The 18985-nt window shown below is 40.7% G+C and overlaps 1 protein-coding gene across 1 annotated transcript; it reads right to left on the bottom strand.

Annotated features, from left to right (window-relative positions):
• Positions 1-10713: 10713 nt before the first annotated feature.
• cxcr4b (chemokine (C-X-C motif), receptor 4b) lies at positions 10714-13219 on the bottom strand. The gene is made up of 2 exons (XM_071340392.1): positions 12620-13219; positions 10714-12286 (listed from the first exon to the last, which is right to left on the bottom strand). The coding sequence occupies exons 1-2, from the start codon at positions 12635-12637 to the stop codon at positions 11234-11236; spliced, it is 1071 nt and encodes a 356-aa protein (XP_071196493.1). The 5' UTR covers positions 12638-13219; the 3' UTR covers positions 10714-11233.
• Between the last annotated feature and the right edge of the window lie 5766 nt (positions 13220-18985).

The raw sequence follows: 18985 nt of genomic DNA, 5'->3' as shown, positions 1-18985 counted from the left end.
CTGTGGAAATCTCTTTTTTTTTAAATGATAATGAAAGATCGATAATATGGATGTTTACACTTTTTATTTAAGCAATAAGGCACAAGTATTTATGCTATATCATAAATACAGTCCCAGGTAAATGGCATTGTCGCGCCAGAGCAGTCAACACATTTACCTGTGAGGGCCAGTCAACCAATTGACCTGTGACTGTATTCATGATAGCACTGCCTCGCATGCCCTATTGCTTTTTTAAAAACTGTTACAAACATATTTAAATAACAATGATTTACATATTTTAATTAACGTTATACCATGGCATTGTTGAATAGTTGTTTCTGATTGGCTTGAAGGTCATTCTGGAGCGTGCATTATTTCCATATAACACACAGTATATTTGCACGATAGAATTCAATGGCTATAGGTCATATGAAAATGCCAATACACCACGTCTAAGGGCTGTTCTTACCCACAACACAACGCGGAGTGCCTGGATACAGCCCTTAGCCATGGTATAATGACAATATACCATAAACACCCATCATGCTATTATAAACTGCTTAACAACATAATTATATTAATACAAATAAATGTTTTGTCATACTTGTGGTATATTTAAGCAATAAGGCCAGAGGGGGTGTGGTATATGGAAAATATACCACGGCTAAGGGCTGTTCTTATGCACGACTCAACGCAGAGTGTCTGGATACAGCCCTTAGCCGTGGTATATTGGTCATATACCACAAACCCCCGAGGGGTCTTATTGCTATTATGAACTGGTTACCAATGTAATTAGAGCAGTAAAAATAAATGTTTTGTCATACCCATGGTATATACGGTCTGAAATTCCACGGCTTTTAGCATTCAGGGCTCGAACCACCCAGTTTATAATCATATATTTCCCTATAACAGTTTATTTCATATCAAATCAAATTTTATTTTGTCACATACACATGGTTAGCAGATGTTAATGCGAGTGTAGCGAAATGCTTGTGCTTCTAGTTCCGACAGTGCACTAATATCTAACAAGTAATCTAACAATTCCCCAACAACTACCTAATACACACAATAATAAAAGGGTGACTGAGAATATGTACAGTACATGTAAGTATATGGATGAGCGATGGCCAAGCAGCATAGGCATGGTGCAATAGATGGTATAAAATACAATGTATACATGTTATATGAGTAATGTAAGATATGTAAACATTATTAGAGTGGAATTATTTAGAGTGCATTGTATAAAGTGACTAGTGATCCATTTATTAAAGTGGCCAGTGATTGGGTCCCAATGTAGGCAGCAGCCTCTCTGAGATAGTGATTTCTGTTTAGCAGTGTGATGGCCTTGAGATAGAAGCTGTTTTTCAGTCTCTCGCTCCCAGTGGTTGATGTCCTTTTTGGCCTTCCTGTGACATCGGGTGCTGTAGGTGTCCTGGAGGGCAGGTAGTTTGCCCCCGGTGATGCGTTCTGCAGACCACACCACCCTCTGGAGAGCCTTGCGTTTGAGGGCGGTGCAGTTGCCTACCAGGCTGTGATACAGCCCGACAGGATGCTCTCGATTCTGCATCTGTAAAAGTTTGTCAGGGTTTTGGGTGACAAGCCACATTTCTTCAGCCTCCTTCACCACACTGTCTGTGTGAGTGGACCATTTCAGTTTGTATGTGATGTGTACGCCGAGGAACTTAAAACTTTCCACCTTCTCCACTGCTGTCCCTTCAATGTGGATAGGGGGTTGATCCCTCGGCTGTTTCCTGAAGTCCACGATCATCTCCTTTGTTTTGTTGACGTTGAGTGAGAGGTTGTTTTCCTGACACCACACTCCGAGTGCCCTCACCTCCTCCCTGTAGGCTGTCTCGTAGTTGTTGGTTATCAAGCCCACTACTGTTGTGCCATCTGCAAACTTGATGATTGAGTTGGAGACGTGCATGGCCACGCAGCCGTGGGTGAACAGGGAGTACAGGAGGGGGCTGAGCACGCGCCCTTGTGGGGCTCCAGTGTTGAGGGTCAGCGAAGTGGAGATGTTGTTTCCTACCTTCACCACCTGGGGGCAGCCGTCAGAAAGTCCAGGACCCAATTGCACAGGGCGGGGTTGAGACCCAGGGCCTCCAGCTTGATGATGAGCTTGGAGGGTACTATGGTGTTGAATGCTGAGCTGTCGTCAATTAACAGCATTCTTACATACAGTTGAAGTCGGAAGATTACATAAACCTTAGCCAAATATATTTAAATTCCTGACATTTAATCCTAGTAAACATTCTCTGCTTAAGGTCCATTAGGATCACCACTTTATTTTAAGAATGTGAAATGTCAGAATAATAGTAGAGAGAATTATTTATTTCAGCCTTTATTTCTTTCATCACATTTTGGCTCATTCCTCCTGACAGAGCTCTGTGTATCTGAGTCATTTCTTCCCACAAATTTTCTATAGGTTTAAGATCAGGGCTTTGTGATGGCCACTCTAATACCGTGACTTTGCCACAACTTTGGAAGTATGCTTGGGGTCATTGTCCATTTGGAAGACCCATTTGCGACCAAGCTTTAACTTCCTGACTGATGTCTTGAGATGTTGCTTCAATATATCCACATTATTTTCCTACCTCATGATGCCATCTATTTTGTGAAGTGCACCAGTCCCTCCTGCAGCAAAGCACCCCCATAGCATGATGCTGCCCTTTATGCACCAAAGTACGTTCATCTCTAGGAGACAGAATGTGTCTTCTTCCTGAGCGTTATGATGGCTGTGTGGTCCCATGGTGTTTACACTTGCATACTATTGTTTGTAAAGATGAACGTGGAATCTTCAGGCGTTTGTAAATTCCTCCCAAGAATGAACCAGACTTGTGGAGGTCTACAATTTTTTTTCTGAGGTCTTGGCTGATTTCTTTTGATTTTCCCATGATGTCAAGCAATGAGGCACTGAGTTTGAAGGCAGGCCTTGAAATAAATCCATAGGTACATCTCCAATTGACTCAATTTATGTCAATTATCCTATCAGAAGCTTCTAAAGCCATGAAATCATTTTCTGAAATTTTCAAAGCTGTTTAAAGGCACAGTCAACTTAGTGTATGTAAGCTTCTGACCCACTGGAATTGTTATACAGTGAATTATAAGTGAAATAATCTGTCTGTAAACAATTGTTGGAAAAATTGCTTGTGTCATGCACAAAGTAGATGTCCTAACCGACTTGCCAAAACTATAGTTTATTAACAAGAAATTTGTGGAGCGGTTGAAAAACAAGTTTTAATGACTCCAACCTAAGTGTATGTAAACTTCCGACTTCAACTGTAGGTGTTCCTTTTGTCCAGATATGAAAGGGCAGTGTGGAGTGCAATAGAGATTGCATCATCTGTGGATCTGTTGGTGCGGTATGCAAATTGGAATGGGTCTAGGGTTTCTGGGATAATGGTGTTGATGTGAGCCATGACCAGCCTTTCAAAGCATTTCATGGCTACAGACATGAGTTCTACGGGTCGGTAGTCATTTAGGCAGTTTACCTTTGTGTTGGGCACAGGGACTATGGTGGTCTGCTTGAGACATGTTGGTATTACAGACTCAGTGAAGACACATGCCAGTTGGTCAGCGTATGCTCAGAGTACACGTTCTGGTAACCCGTCTGGCCTTACGGCCTTGTGAATGTTGACCTGTTTAAAGGTCTTACTCACATCGGCTGCGGAGAGCGTGGTCACACAGTTGTCCGGAACAGCTGATGCTCTCATGCATGTTTCAGTGTTACTTGCCTCGAAGCGAGGCATCTGGTAGGCTCGTGTCACTAGGCAGCTCTCAGCTGTGCTTCCCTTTGTAGTGTGTAATAGTTTGCAAGCCCTGCCACATCCGATAAGCGTCGAAGCCAGTGTAGTACAATTCGATCTTAGTCCTTTATTGAGGCTTTGCCTGTTTGATGGTTCGTCAGAGGGCATAGCGGGATTTCTTATAAACTTCCGGTAGATAGTGTGGTCTACAGCTTATAGAGATAGATACTCTACCTCAGGCGAGCAAAGCCTCGATACTTCCTTAGATATCGTGCACCAGCTGTTTTTACATATATGCATAGGCCCCCGCCCCGTGTCTTACCAGAAGCTACTGTTCTATCCTGCCGATAGAGTGTATAACCCGTCAGCTGTATATTCGTAATGTCGTCGTTCAGCCACGACTCTGTGAAACATAAGATATTATAGTTTTTAAGTTCCCGTTGGTAGGATATATGTGCTTTCAGTTCTTCCCATTTATTTTACAGCGATTGAACGTTAGCTAGCAGGACGGAAGGCAAAGGCAGATTAGTCACTCGTCGCCTGATCCTCACAAGGCACCCTGATCTTTTTTTGCGAAATCTCCGTTTCCTTCTCCAGCGAATGATGCAGATCTGGGCCTGGTCGGGTGTCTGTAGTATATCCTTCCCGCCCGACTCATTGAAGAAAAACTCTTTGTCTAATCTGAGGTAAATAATCGCAGTTCCTATGTACATAAGCTCTTTTCGGTCATAAGAGACGGTAGCAGCAACATTATGTACAAAACAAGCTATGAACAACGCAAAAAACAAACAAAATTGCATGGTTGGTTTAGAGACGATTAGACGGCAGCCATCCCCTCCGGCGCCATCCTATATAATACAGCCTGGATTCGAACTAGGGTATTTGTGGTGACGTTTGAGCTGCTTTTAAAAGCAAAAGTTGAATTGAAAACATTATTGACATTGTTGAATTTGATTTTCATAATGGCAAGCTAGGACTGATGGTTTGCTTAGCTAAACTAGAAATTATGTTTGTTTGGTTACCATGGCAACTACTGTAGCTCTCTAGTAAACTTGGTAGCTACTTCAATGGACGTTGAACACATTTCTACCTGCAACTGAACACATTTCTAGTACAAATGTGTTAAATTATAGGCATGGTATAAAGGGATAATCAATTTGGGGTAATATGTATTCTCTGGAAAATAATGCAACTCCATGGAAGGTCAGTTCCTCTTGGAACACACCTTCCATGTCATTCATTATTTTCCATAGAACGCATAGCCCCATTATCACGTATTTATTTTAAGTCAACTTATACAATTTAATTATTCCACCAGAAGATGGTTGTTAGTTCTTTTGGTCATGTTGCTACAGACCCAACCCGGTCTTTCATTCATTTGGCTTAGTTGCTATGCAAAAGCACCGTTCGTCTGTTCTGAACAAAATGGTTGCTATGCAGGTTTGGTTAACTTCTTGTCACTTGCTAGCTATCTAGCCAAGTCAGTCATATCAAATATTGAACATGGAATGACAGTACACTAGCTGAATTTTTGTTTGTTTAAGCTTTTTTTCTTTTGGCATTCACTTGGATATGTCCATGATAATGACATTGATGCGTGATTTCGACTGGCTCAGAAAAAGTTGTCTCATCTTGTCTGGGCACCATTCACTGTATGGTACTACAGAGATTGAAATTCAAAAGTTAAACATTGTTTCTGAGGTCTGACAGGCAGACAGTGCGGCTTATATTAACCCCCACTGTTAACCACCCGAGCCACGGCCTGTTCACACCGCTACCATCCAGAAGGCGAGGTCAGTACAGGTGCATCAAAGCTGGGACCGAGAGACTGAAAAAAATCTTCTATCTTAAGGCCATCAGACTGTTAAATAGCCATCACTAGCTGACTACCACCCGGTCACTCAAACCTGCACCTTAGAGGCTGCTGCCCTATGTACATAGACATGAAATCATTGGTCACTTTAATAATGGAACACTACTCACTTTAATAATGTTTACATACTGCTTTACTCATTTCATATGTAGAGTTGAAGTCGGAAGTTTACATATACACATATACCTTAGCCAAATACATTTATACTCAGTTTTTCACAATTCCTGACATTTAATCCTAGTAAACATTCCCTGTCTTAGGTCAGTTAGGATCACCACTTTATTTTAAGAATGTGAAATGTCAGAATAACAGTAGAGAAAATTATTAATTTCAGCTTGAATTTCTTTCATCACATTCCCAGTGGGTCAGAAATCTACATACACTCAATTAGTATTTGGTTGCATTGCCTTTAAATTGTTTAACTTGGGTCAAATGTTTCGGATAGCCTTCCACAAGCTTCCCACAATAAGTTGGGCGATTTTGGCCCCTTCTTCCTGACAGAGCTGGTGTAACTGAGTCAGGTTTGTAGGCCTCCTTGCTCGCACACGTTTTTTTCAGTTCTGCCCACAAATGTTCTATAGGGTTGAGGTCAGGGCTTTGTGATGGCCACTCCAATACCTTGACTTTGTTGTCCTGCCATTTTGCCACAACTTTGGAAGTATGCTTGGGGTCATTGTCCATTTGGAATTTGCGACCATTGTGACCAAGCGACCAAGCTATACTGCGACCAAGCTTCAACATTGCGACCAAGCTTTATCTTCCAGACTGATGTCTTGAAGTTGCTTCAATATATCCACATAATTTTCCTTCCTCATGATGCCATCTATTTTGTGAAGTGCACCAGTCCCTCCTGCAGAAAAGCACCCCCACAACATGATGCTGCCACCCCCGTGCTTCACAGTTGGGATGGTGTTCTTCGGCTTGCAAGCCTACCCCTTTTTTCCTCCAAACAGAACGATGGTCATTATGGCCAAACAGTTCTATTTTTGTTTCATCAGACCAGAGGACATTTCTCCAAAAAGTATGCTCTTTGTCCACATGTGCAGTTGAAAACCGTAGTCTGGCTTTTTTATGGCGGTATTGAAGCAGTGGCTTCTTCCTTGCTGAGCGGCCTTTCAGGTTATGTCGATATAAGACTCGTTTTACTGTGGATATAGATACTTTTGTACCTGTTTCCTCCAGCATCTTCAGGAGGTCCTTTGCTGTTGTTCTGGGATTGATTTGCATTTTTCGCACCAAAGTACGTTCATCTCTAGGAGACAGAACGTGTCTTCTTCCTGAGCATTACGACAGCTGCATGGTCCCATGATGTTTATACTTGCGTACTATTGTTTGTACAGATGAACATGGTACGTTCAGGCGTTTGGAAATTGCTCCCAAAGATGAACCGGACCGGAAATTACTTGTCATGCACAAAGTAGATGTCCTAACCGACTTCCCAAAACTATAGTTTGTTAACAAGAAATTTGTGGAGTAGTTGAAAAACTAGTTTTAATGACTCCAACATAAGTGTATGTAAACTTCCGACTATGCTGTATTCTATTCTACTGTATTTTAGTCAATTTCACTCCGCCATTGCTCGTCCTAATATTTAATAAGTAATTATTTTACTTTTAGATTTGTGTGTATTGTTGTAAATTGTTAGCTACTACTGCACTGTTTGAGCTTGGAACACCAACATCTGCTAAATATGTGTATGTGACCAGTACAATTTGATTTGAACATGTGATCCACACAATATATACAAAAGTATGTGGACACCTCTTCAAATTTTGGGATTCGACTATTTCAGCCACACCCGTTGCTGACAGGTGTATAAAATCGAGCACACAGCCATGCAATCTTCATAGACAAACATTGACAGTATAATTTATGCCCTGTCAGATCTGCCCCGGTCAACTGGAAACTTTTAGGAGCAGCAACACTAAGCCACTAAGTAGTAGTCACAGAACAAGCTCACAGAACGAGACCTCTGAATTTTTTTTTCTTTTTTTCCCCCCACCTTTATTTAACCAGGTAGGCCAGTTGAGAACAAGTTCTCCTTTACAACTGCGACCTGGCCAAGATAAAGCAAAGCAGTGCGAAGCGCGTAGTGTTAGTGTGTAAAAATAGTCTGTCATCGGTTGTCATCGGTTGCAATACACTACCAAGTTCCAAAGTGCCTCTGGAAGCAATGTCTGCACAAGAACTGTTCGTAGGGAGCTTCATGAAATGGGTTTACATGGCCGATCAGCCGCACACAAGCCTAAGATCACCATGCGCAATTGTCATGCAGGATATATTTTGTCTCCAATGTTTTTTGAAAACAAATACATTTGTACAATGAGCACTTGTTGTCTCTCAAATACATCACTACAGTTATTAGTTAGCTAGCTAGCAAATTTTAGCCAAATTAGCATTGACATGAAATCAGTCAAAACACCTGGAAACAAGACATGGAATCAAAAACAAGATGAAACTATCTGAAACGACTCACTTAAGATTCCGTACATTGCATTTGTTGTCATTGTTGGTAGCTATCTGGCGAACCAGAATCACAACAACATACGGACTTCTGCCCCATTGAAGGTGCGCATTGTCTTCGTGGCGTTGTCAGCTAACACATCTATTGTACCAGTCATATTATTAAATCAGGTACAGCTCAAGTATTTGAAATAAATTAGTATCAAGTAGTTTATGTGTTTGACCCAGGTCTGATACACAACACTGTTTTTCCCCAGTGTGTGACCCCGCTGACATTTTCTTTTACATTAATGGCCTCGACAACTAAATTACTTTGACACCCCTGCTGGGAGAGCATGAGTATTTTCACAGGCTGTTGGCCACAGGAGCTCCTGATGCAGGAAACAGTCTTCCTGCTGGTCACTTCCCAACTAAAACAATGTAACCGTTTAATAATAGGTTAACGCCCCAGAGGTACTTTGTCTGTTTGTTTTACCAAAGCCCCCAACTCACAACACTATGTGACACTTCCATAAGGTTAATATGAAAGTGGTCTTGCTATTCCCCAATAATGTCATCCCACAAGTTTCACCATAGCTAAGGATAAAATCTTGCAATGGAATTGATTTTTATACAGTATGTCCATCGATTGGAACCTATCAACAGTTGAATGCATATTGATAATGAACCCAGGTTAGACACAATGTCCTGTGCATGTCAACAGCTTCAGCCTTTAACCCCTCAAAAGGGCAAAGCATCCTATCCAAATGTTGACTCAAAGTATTTTGTCAAATGTTTACCTTAAAACAAAAAATATTTGAATTTCAAATCATTGATTTGTGTTGTAATCAAGGTACATCTAAATTATTCCATCTAAATTAGAGGATAGTGATGATTGTGATGGTCACATTAAAACTGAATTGTTCTTCTGACAAAATAAGCAAATCATTTCTGTATCATTTCAATACAATACATTTTCGATCACATATCAAAGGAATTGATATTCCATCACCAAAATGTTTAGATGGTGTATAAACAGAAGTGCTTGATCAGTGACAAGCTTTGTACAATGGTATGAAGTTGGGGTATCCTCTAAAGTAGTCTGGAAGCCTCCCATCTGTCATATAGAGCAGGGGTTCCTAAACGTTTTAACTCGGGGCCTCCTTCCAGCATTGGGAAACACTGTTCATGACACAAACTGTTCACACCCCTCTTGTTGGTGGAGAGAATTGTGCAGGTTTAAAGCTTATTTCCTGCAATTCTCTACATTTTGCCATGTCTAATGTGAATTGATGTGATATTTAAGTGACAAAAAAATGACAGCAATATCTATGGGCTAAAAATCCTAAATATAAAAACATTAGCTGACATGGGCTAGTTGATCTGGACATTTCTGACAAGTTATAAATATCTCTCTAAGGTATGCAATGGCTAACATGACAAGATAAACTACCCAATTTCGAAATTGCATTTTGTGCATTCCACTATTACAATTTTCAAGAGTAAGTTTAAAGCCAGACTGAGTTCCTTTAAAAAATATGTATCTTTTTTTTGTTGGGGGGGGGGGGCCCTCCCTGTCCACCCCTCGCCCCACAGTTTGGGAACCACTGATATAGAGGTTTCCAGGTGAAGGTTAAGAGGCAGAAGTGGTGAGCCCATCTGAACTCAATGGAGTGTGAATGGCACAGGTCTCCTTCAGCTCATTATGCTAATAGGTGGACCATTCCAACACATTAACAAATGAAAAAGCACTTCTTATTTCATCCTGTTTTATTGTGAGCAGACTATAAAAACCTAGACCAAAAAATAAGCATAAACTTCTGGGACTGATGGGGGTACTTTATACCTTTTTTAATGTAAAGATATGGTAATGCCTCCTAGTTGGACTCTGGTGAAATGACTGTGAACACCACAATGCATTGAAGCCATACAGCTACTTAATTCGCCATGGCATCCTTTGTTGTGGCTGCCTCCAGTCTCCAACTTGATCATCAGCCTTTCATCATTACAAATGAATACATTCACCATACACCAATGGCTTAGGAACAATTAACGTGTCTGTCTGCTTATTCATTTCAAATTCTATGGGCCTGCATGAAGTCCATGAAAAATAATCAGTGTGCTTCCTATTGTATTATTATCACAATTTTTCTTTAGCCTTTAGATTTCAAGAAATCAATTATTAATCTCAATCTTTGTTCGTCAACATCAACAAAGCACCAATCTGGGATTGGTTGGTGGACATCGTTTAGCATCTCTAATCATAAACTCAGATAGTTTAAAAATTACATAATTGAGTCGAAACACACTGGGCCATTACGCTCTCAGTACATTATTGGGGGAGGGGTGCAGTCGGTCTTATAAAAACATTTTAGGCTAACTAAACACCCATTATTCTCTTACTCCAGCAGAAGCCACATGGGTGCTCGTTCTGACTCAACCTCAGAGCGTTTGTACTGCCGCGGCTGATTAAGATGTAAAAGTACACAGATGTCCTTGCAATTACAAGGCTCTCTGGTCAGTCCTCCTCAGTCAGATAAGGTGGAGGCATTTGTGTTGGAGACCTGACACACCTCCCCCCTCTACTCAGACCTCTCCTTGCCCCCCAGGGGACATCAATCACCCACTTGGAAGAACATTTTTTGGGAAGAAATTAACACCACACAGCCATTACATGTCCTTTCTCAAATTTTTATTTTAGAATACTTGAACAAAAATGCAATGACTTTGAAATGATACAAACACTTAATAACAAAATACAAAAAATATATAAAAAAACGTTCAGCATGAGCGACGGCAATAAATAATAACTTCTTATCGCACAACTTAAGTGCGAACACAAAGGCAAACAACTATGTACAGATCTTTAAAAGAAAACAGATAGTATCCTATAGCAGGTATGAAGAAGAATTGTATGTCCCAGCATATTGCTAGAACAATGCATCCTTTATAATGATCTGCAAGGAAATGTAGCAGGAGTAATATATACATTTGACAAGTCAATGGCCACCAGGCTCTGCCTGTAGATTTAAATCATCTATGTACATACAACAATTTCATTTACCGAGAACAAAAACTCAAGTGGCAACTACAAATAGACAAATCTTTAAAAACTGTACAAAATGTAGTTAGTCCCTGAAAATATAGCTTGGTTTTAACCTGAAAGTTAAAAGTCATTGGTTGGTGACTGTTAACTGGACAGGGCACTTGAAGACTCAGATTCAGTAGACACAGATGAAATGGGTCCTCTCTTTTTTGTCAGTATCTTATGACTTGATCTACTGCTGACATTCAGTGCATTCCGGGCAGATTTCTTAAACTTAACACCCAGGAAAGCATAAAGGATGGGGTTGAGACAGCAGTGAAAGTATGCCAGAGCCTCTGTGATTGAGATCCAAGTCTGCAGACTCTGCTCCAGGGCACAGCTATGGGAGATCACATTGAGCAACATCAGGGTGTCCACGAAGATCCCCACACAGTAAGGCAGCCAGCAGCTGAAGAAGCACAGGACGAGGATGACAGTGGTCTTGAGAGCCTTTCTCTTCAACACCTGACCCTTGGACCCCTGGGACAGCTTGGCGATGAGGATGCAGTAGCAGGTGAGGATGACCAACCCGGGAAGGACAAAGCCTACCAGAATGTGCTGGAAACGGAACCCCGCCATCCAGTAGAAGCTAGTTTCCTGGGGGTAGATGCGTTGACAGATGGTTCTGGAGACTCTATTCTGAGCTGTGGCAAACACTATGTCAGGCACAGTGAGAATCACAGCAGGTAGCCATACAGCTACATAGATCACTCTGTCTGCAAGAAACTTCCTGGTGTTTTGACTATTGGTGGCATGCACCACTGCCAGGTACCTGTCCACACTGATAAAGGCCAGAATGAGGACGCTGCTATACAGGTTGATGGTGTAAATCACATGCACAGCGGTACAGAGGATACCGCCAAAGTACCAACTGCTGGCCGCATCCACCGCCCAGAAAGGTAGAGTGAGGACGAATAGGAGGTCAGCCACCGAGAGATGCAGCCTGTATTTATCAGTCGTTTTGACATTTTTCTGGTAGCCCATCACTATCAATACCAGTCCATTCCCGACGATTCCTAACAGGAATATTATTCCGTAAACTGTCGGTAAGAAGATCCGTTGAAAATCATCACCACTGACTCTGTTGCACGGCTCCTCATAGCCCAAGTCATAATCCCCTGATTCTTCCGAGCTGTTGTCGTTGTAAAAAAAGATGGTCTGCAAAAAGAGGGAGAAAGCATAAGTTTATAATCGTTTATAATAAATATATTAAAACGAATAATTTGCTGTTTGTGAAAATATAAAACGAAGACAGTTATCATGGAATAATGTATGCCTATTATATGGCTACATCTGCTCTATTTGAGAAACTTCCATAATTCACTTGGAGAAAATTAAATACACACAAAAAATGTGGTCAATTATTGACGATATAATCTGAGAAACATTGTCTAATTGATTCTACAGAAAAACGACATATAGCCCTATCCCTATATTACATCTATAGAGAGTATTAGATACGTTTTTGAATGACTGAAATGGTAAACTCACATCGTAATAAGTAGACATCGTGACAAAAAGAGAGCACTGTTTATCCGCGTGTGTATGAGCAACTTTGGTGACCTGAACATTCGAATGTGCCTAAATAGCCTCCTCCCCTTGCAATACCCCCTTAAGCTCCTCCCAAAGGCGGAGCCCTTGGTCGTGTGTGACACCATGCGGTTTTTAGGGTTATCACAGAAGTGGCCGACGCCCCCTAAATGCGTAGACTATGAGACATCTAAGTAGCCCGTATTTACACTGGACCGATTCGACGCATGATTTTGAATGACGCCTAAATTGGGTTTGGAATCTCCGTGCACGGTGCAGCTATGTATTTTTTCTCACAATAAATCAACGACGTTCCTCTGAACATTGATTTGGAGTGCTGTCAGGCATTTGCTGTGATGTGATTTGTCTGATAGCAGTTTTCTCCAAACCCAGCCGCGACTCTTTCCACAGGTTGTCACTTTCTAAGTAGGCTACTGTTGTGTCTACACTTTCCAAGTGCTGATTGACCCAACGCTTTTGAAATATCCCTCTCTCCCTTATGTACTCATTCCCAAGACAGATCATAACCCCGAACTCCATTCTTCTCGCCCTTTTTCAAACAAAGTACTCTCACCATCTCTTATTTCAGTTGAAGTAATCTCCAGCAAGGGTTGGGTGATGACAAGGGGGGCAGGTCACTACGATCTTTAGTGAAAAAAAAAAGATCACTCTGTAACCAAATAGCTGAGTATAGCGAAGTTATCCTCTTTGAAATCTGATATGACTTATTGATTGAATGACTCCACCCACTTCACCAGTTCAATGTTTGTGGGTTGTAAAGCAAGTGTTTTTATGCACCACACTAATCCCATCAGATACTCTACATAGTGCAGAGTGCAGACCACCAGTTGATGTGGATGGGAGGAGAAGAGGAAGCAGTTTTATTAGGAACACTTCTAACCATTTCTTTGCACTTTGGCTCCACTCTGTTTTCTGCAGGTCCTGGACACCTGAGGAGAGGGCCGGAGAGAGAGAGAATGCCCAGTGTATGGGAATGGATGTGCCTGCCCTTATCGAAGCTAGCCACTGGCAAACAGTTGTTTTCTGTCCCTTTGAAATCAAAAGCTGTGGTTGAAGAAGTGCTGATGGATTAAATGTAGAAGTAGTGTCTTCCTACATAGAACCCCACACTCTAAAACCACTTCACGCCACACGCAATGACGAATAGGGATTGCAGAGATTTTTATTGCAAAAGCATACCATCAGACAAAAATAGTGAATCTGACAGTTTGGGAGGAAGTGAATGCAGACTTGAAAACCTTGTTCTAGGGCTCATAGAAGGTAAAGAAGACCATTACAAACACGTTTTGTATCTTCAGTACAAATGTTTACCCAACTATTCATTGCATTTTATGTACACTCGTGTTTTAGTAGATAATCCACCATGCATGGAACAACACAGAAATTACTGTAAAATACATTAGTCTTGCCCACATTGTTTCTAGTGACCCTTGCATGTAAATCAACCCACTTTGGTTTTAGAGACCCTAATGCTAGATTGAGAGATATAATGTTTGTGGAGATAATTAAAAAAATATAAATGTACTTGATATTTTCACTCTCTTTGTTGTTTTCATTGGCATGTACTTTTCTTTTTTTGCACAATCTCTAATGTTTTTCTCTTCCAAATGACTGCAGAAAAAGTCTGCAGGTCTGCAAACCCCAGTGTAAACTGCAGGAGATTGCAGATGGCATTCGGCACTCAGAATACCAAATAACTATGAGCTACTTACAATACAAATCAGAAGTGTGAACAGCCGTAAGAGGGCTCTTCAGTCAAGAATGGGTATTAAAATGAAGTAAGAATGCAGGGGAGATAAAGAGAAGAATAAGCAGTCTTGTAGAGTCTTGTAGAGGTTGAGTCAACAATGGTTGTTTTCCAGTCACAACTCATCCATGGCCCACAGCAAGTTAGCAGAGAACATTTTCATCATGATTGAAGCACTCCAATATCACCTTCACATTTTTGTTACCACATAGAAAATGAGATACACCCTATGTTTTTGACTTTTGGGTTTCCCCCAAAATAAAGTGTTTTTGAAATATGCTTTTCATCTCTCTGTAAGGAATGCCAACTGGTTGCAGCATATTTAAATGGGTGGGTCTTCAATAAAAGTGTTTTGATTAATTACACAATATGGTTATTCTATGGATATTTGTCTTGAATGCAAGTACATACCCATTTGAATCCTATACTGAAAAATTAGGAATACAGTCTGGTTTACAGAGCTTTTCATTTTCTCTCTGTTTATTGTGTTCTCTTTGCCAATAGGTTGATTTACCGACGTAAAACATCTGTCAAAGACTCTGGTTTATTTTGTTGTTTGCTTCAACATGTCTGAACATTAAGGTATTCTCAGTATTCATATTGGAATGTACAACTCCAGTATCTAAAGTGATTTTATCGGGGTACTACTGTTCTTCATGGTCTGTGGAGTCTTGGGGGAGGGGAAGCTGTTTGCCATCCAGTAGGAGGTAGTAGGGATGAGAGATCCCTCATGCTTGTTTTGGCCTGCTCCCTGTGCCTTTGTGCAAAGTTTGTCTCCTGTAAAGAGGGATGAGGTGAATTGAACATAACACCTGAGTAGGTGACACCTCACCCATATGAAGAGTGGTGATGTTGACAATTAGTCATAAAAACAAACATGTTTGACTTTACATAGCTCCGAGTAGCTGAAGTTAATCGGAATTAATGTAGGAGGGTGCCAACAAAAAAAATGAATTCCTCATTAAATTGGCACTTTGAAAAATCTTAAGATTACATTCTTCTTGTGTAGATTTTTTGTTGTTGTTCAGAAAGCTTCCGGAATGCATGTTTGAATGCTTGTGTTTATAGAAAGCCCTAAAAATGTAAACAATAGACCCGCTTTAAGGACAAAGGTTGTCCTTATCTGAGGAAGGCACCTTCAGAAACGTCCTACTTGGGTGTGGGGTGACTGTATTGACCTTAGGAAAGCTCCTCCACTGACATCATTGGTCACAATATGCTGGTCAGCAGGGCCTTTGCAGTATAGGAATCACCTGTCTGTCAGAAATATCACTTATTTCTGAAGTTCTGTTGAAGAAAAACAACAACTTAAAACTTAGGTATGAATTGGAACGTTTCAGACAGTTGTGAAACAAGCGGGGGAGACGGGCAGGTGGGAGAAATAGTGGGAGGATGAGGATAGAAGAACCCCGGTCTCCGGTGGGGATATGCATATGTGTGGTTAGAGCTGGGGAGTGTTTACAGCTACATCACAGACTCTGCGTGTGAAGTTCTGTTTTATCAATAGAGTAGATTCTCTTTAGAAAAAAAGATGTATTCTGCTGTATTATGCTGTTTTATGAACAGCAGCCTATTTGTGACAGGAGGAACGCACCCAAACTTGTCTGAACAAAAAGAGGTTTTGGTTTCACCACCTGTTTAGGGTGAGACCTGTCTACAGTATATAATTCTTACAAGCCAGCTCGTTGTTGCTGCTGGCCAAGGAACAGCCAGACAGACTCTTAGCTGATGTTTAGCATGGTTCCTGTCACAGAGTTGACAGTCTACTTCAAATCAAAGACTGGCTCTGATTCATTGTTTAAATCTATAAATCAGTAATATGCAACATATTGGTGAAAGAGCTCATTGGGAATAAACTAACACAGTCGGCGTAACTCACTGTTGAAAAGTACTGTGTTATTGCATTTTGCTGTGATAGCAGTTGCCTACATCAGAACTGGCAGTGAAAGTACAAGTGATGACTGTGTCCATCCTTCACTTCATGCTTATAAGCGGTCATTTAGCGCTTCTCATACAGAAATATAAAGAGACTTGTATAAGGTCAGCAAACACAACTTCCTCTGTGAAGGTGGGGTCAAACAGGAAGTGGTAGGTTTTCAGAACATCTCTTCCTCTACCTATCTCTACATCTATCAGTTCTGTATAGAGCCAAGTCATTGTGGAATGCTCTGCCACCAGAGGTTACTCAGGCAAATAGCAAGTTTAGGTTTAAAAAAAACAAATAAAAAATATATTGTATCACAGTGCCACTCCTCTTTCTAAATATCTAATGTAACTGTACTGTATATAAGAATACGAATATGTGTATATGAATACTGTGTAAATAGTATTTTTGTTGTCTCTTGCTATCTTTCCTATACCTAAGTCTTATTTATTTTTTTTTAAATTGAATTTTGTGTAATATCGTATGTTGTTCTTGTCTATTACTGTTCTGTACTTTGAAATGTATTTGTACGTTTTATGTGAACCCCAGTAAGAGTAGCTGCTGCATGTGTTGTAGCTAATGGGTCCTAATAAACTAAACCCTGATGACACAAATCCTGCCACTGTGTGTCCTGACATGGGTTCACTCAGTAGTAGAAGCTTGAAAAAAAGGCATGAGCCAATAAAATTGAAATAGGTGACACTTTCCGTGAGGCTGTTGGGGAAGTGTATATCCAACTGGCTTGGAGCCCAAGTATAAGCCACAGCAGTGGTTGAGAAACGTAGTGTTATGTTGTATAAGGGAAGGGTGTTTTTTATGTGTGTCCATGATAAATGCAACACGGGTTCCCTTTCCTTTGTTTCTAACGGCTAAATTGTGGTTTGCGGTGTGCAATAGCCTTAACAAACACCCAGTCTTCTGTGAGATCTCAAATACTACAGTTGATATTACAAAAATAGACCATGCAGCTCAAAGAATTCTGCATTTAGGCCTACCCCTCTCAATGTAAACATTGATTTCAGTGGTTTATAAAATAATTCTAATTTAGTTATTTTTGTGCTCTAGAACACTGGTTCTCAATCCTGGTCCTGGGGCTGCACATTTTTGTTTTTGCCCTAGCCCTACACAGCTGATTCAAATTAAAAACTCATCATGAGGCTTTGATGATTTGAATCAGGTTTGTAGTGCTAGGGCAAAAACAAAAATGTGCACCCCTCTGGGTCCCCAGGACCAGGATTGAGAACCACTGCTCTAGAAGATAACTCTTTTCTGCTTCAATGTTCAATGAAGGACAGGTGATTTAGCATATAATTCAATAGCTCCCCGTCAGTCTGAGTGATTCTCCTTCAGTGCTCCTCTTTCCATGGGCAGCAGGAGAGCTCTTTGCAGCACCTATTTGTGACAGAAGGCAATGAAAGGGATCACCACAGGTTGCCTTTCAAGCTTTCACTGGTCTGAGACATCCATATGGCCCGGGTAGCTTTTAGAGGAGAGGGAAGGCCCCATCCAATGTATAGGCAGGTCAGCACTGCCCTGATCTACTTAGATAAGAGGAACAATAGTCCAGATGACAGTAGATAAGGTTTATAGACAGTCTGAGGAGATCAAGTCATAAACCTGCTGTTAATCCAGACTTAATTCAAATCCCCTGCATTAGCACTCAGTGAGACATCAACATGCGGATAAGCCTCACTATTGAACACATTCATATCTTCATTATTAATTGGTGTATTGTTACAGAATATATCAAATTATGCTTTATTAATTGAAAAGGGAATAGATGTATTTCAGTATAGCAGAGTGAACATTTTTAATTTAAAAAAGTGTTTTGATTTAAAATTGCTTGTCACTTTCCTTTCTCTTGGATGAGAACAAAAATAGCTTTTAAACATGGGAATCATGTGGTGAGCATGGATACATCTGACTATTAGCACATTGTTTCACAATAAGATGAGGTCTTCATTAGCTTTATAAATGTTACGTAGAGGGAGCATTTTTAACATCCTCTCTGCAAAGACACAACGTTACATCAGATCTGTCACCTCTGGCATTTGCTTTTAGGCCTGATTTATAGCTCCACTCATCACGGTCGGACTGAGCCCATTAACTATTTAACTCTGATGGAAATACAACATATATGATCATTCCTGTCAAGGCATGACCCTTTCAATGAGTAGATAGTTGGAATATACTATGTTATGGCATGGATCTGTCCCAAACACTAGAAAACAAAGAACCAATGGATGGATATCAGCCCAGCTAGAGAGACACTTTTTACTTCTGCTCTGGTGCCTTGAAGTCTAAAAGGCGACACAGAGGGTCCTTCTTGCCTGAAGCGAGAACAAAACAAATAGTTGTTTTATTTTTTATCTTCCTGTTGTCTCTAGGAAAGGGTAATAGAAAGTTAAACAGGCACCTGGTTTGTTTTTGCTCTCTTTCACAGGAAGTGAGCAATATTTATGAGCCCCCAAGTGAAACTGTACTCCTAATTATAGTGCGTTCAGTCGTCTGGTGCTCCCAAGGAGCCAGTATGAATGGGTTGCCAGCTGGGGTTTGTGTTTGAGTAGGAACAAAAGCAGTTTCTCACACTGATTATTGGTAATGTTCATTATTTCACTCAAATTCTTTTTGACGT

Source organism: Salvelinus alpinus, chromosome 14 (assembly GCF_045679555.1).
Source record: "Salvelinus alpinus chromosome 14, SLU_Salpinus.1, whole genome shotgun sequence".
In the NCBI taxonomy this organism is placed as follows: domain Eukaryota; kingdom Metazoa; phylum Chordata; class Actinopteri; order Salmoniformes; family Salmonidae; genus Salvelinus; species Salvelinus alpinus.
This window is presented reverse-complemented; position numbering and strand designations above follow the sequence as displayed.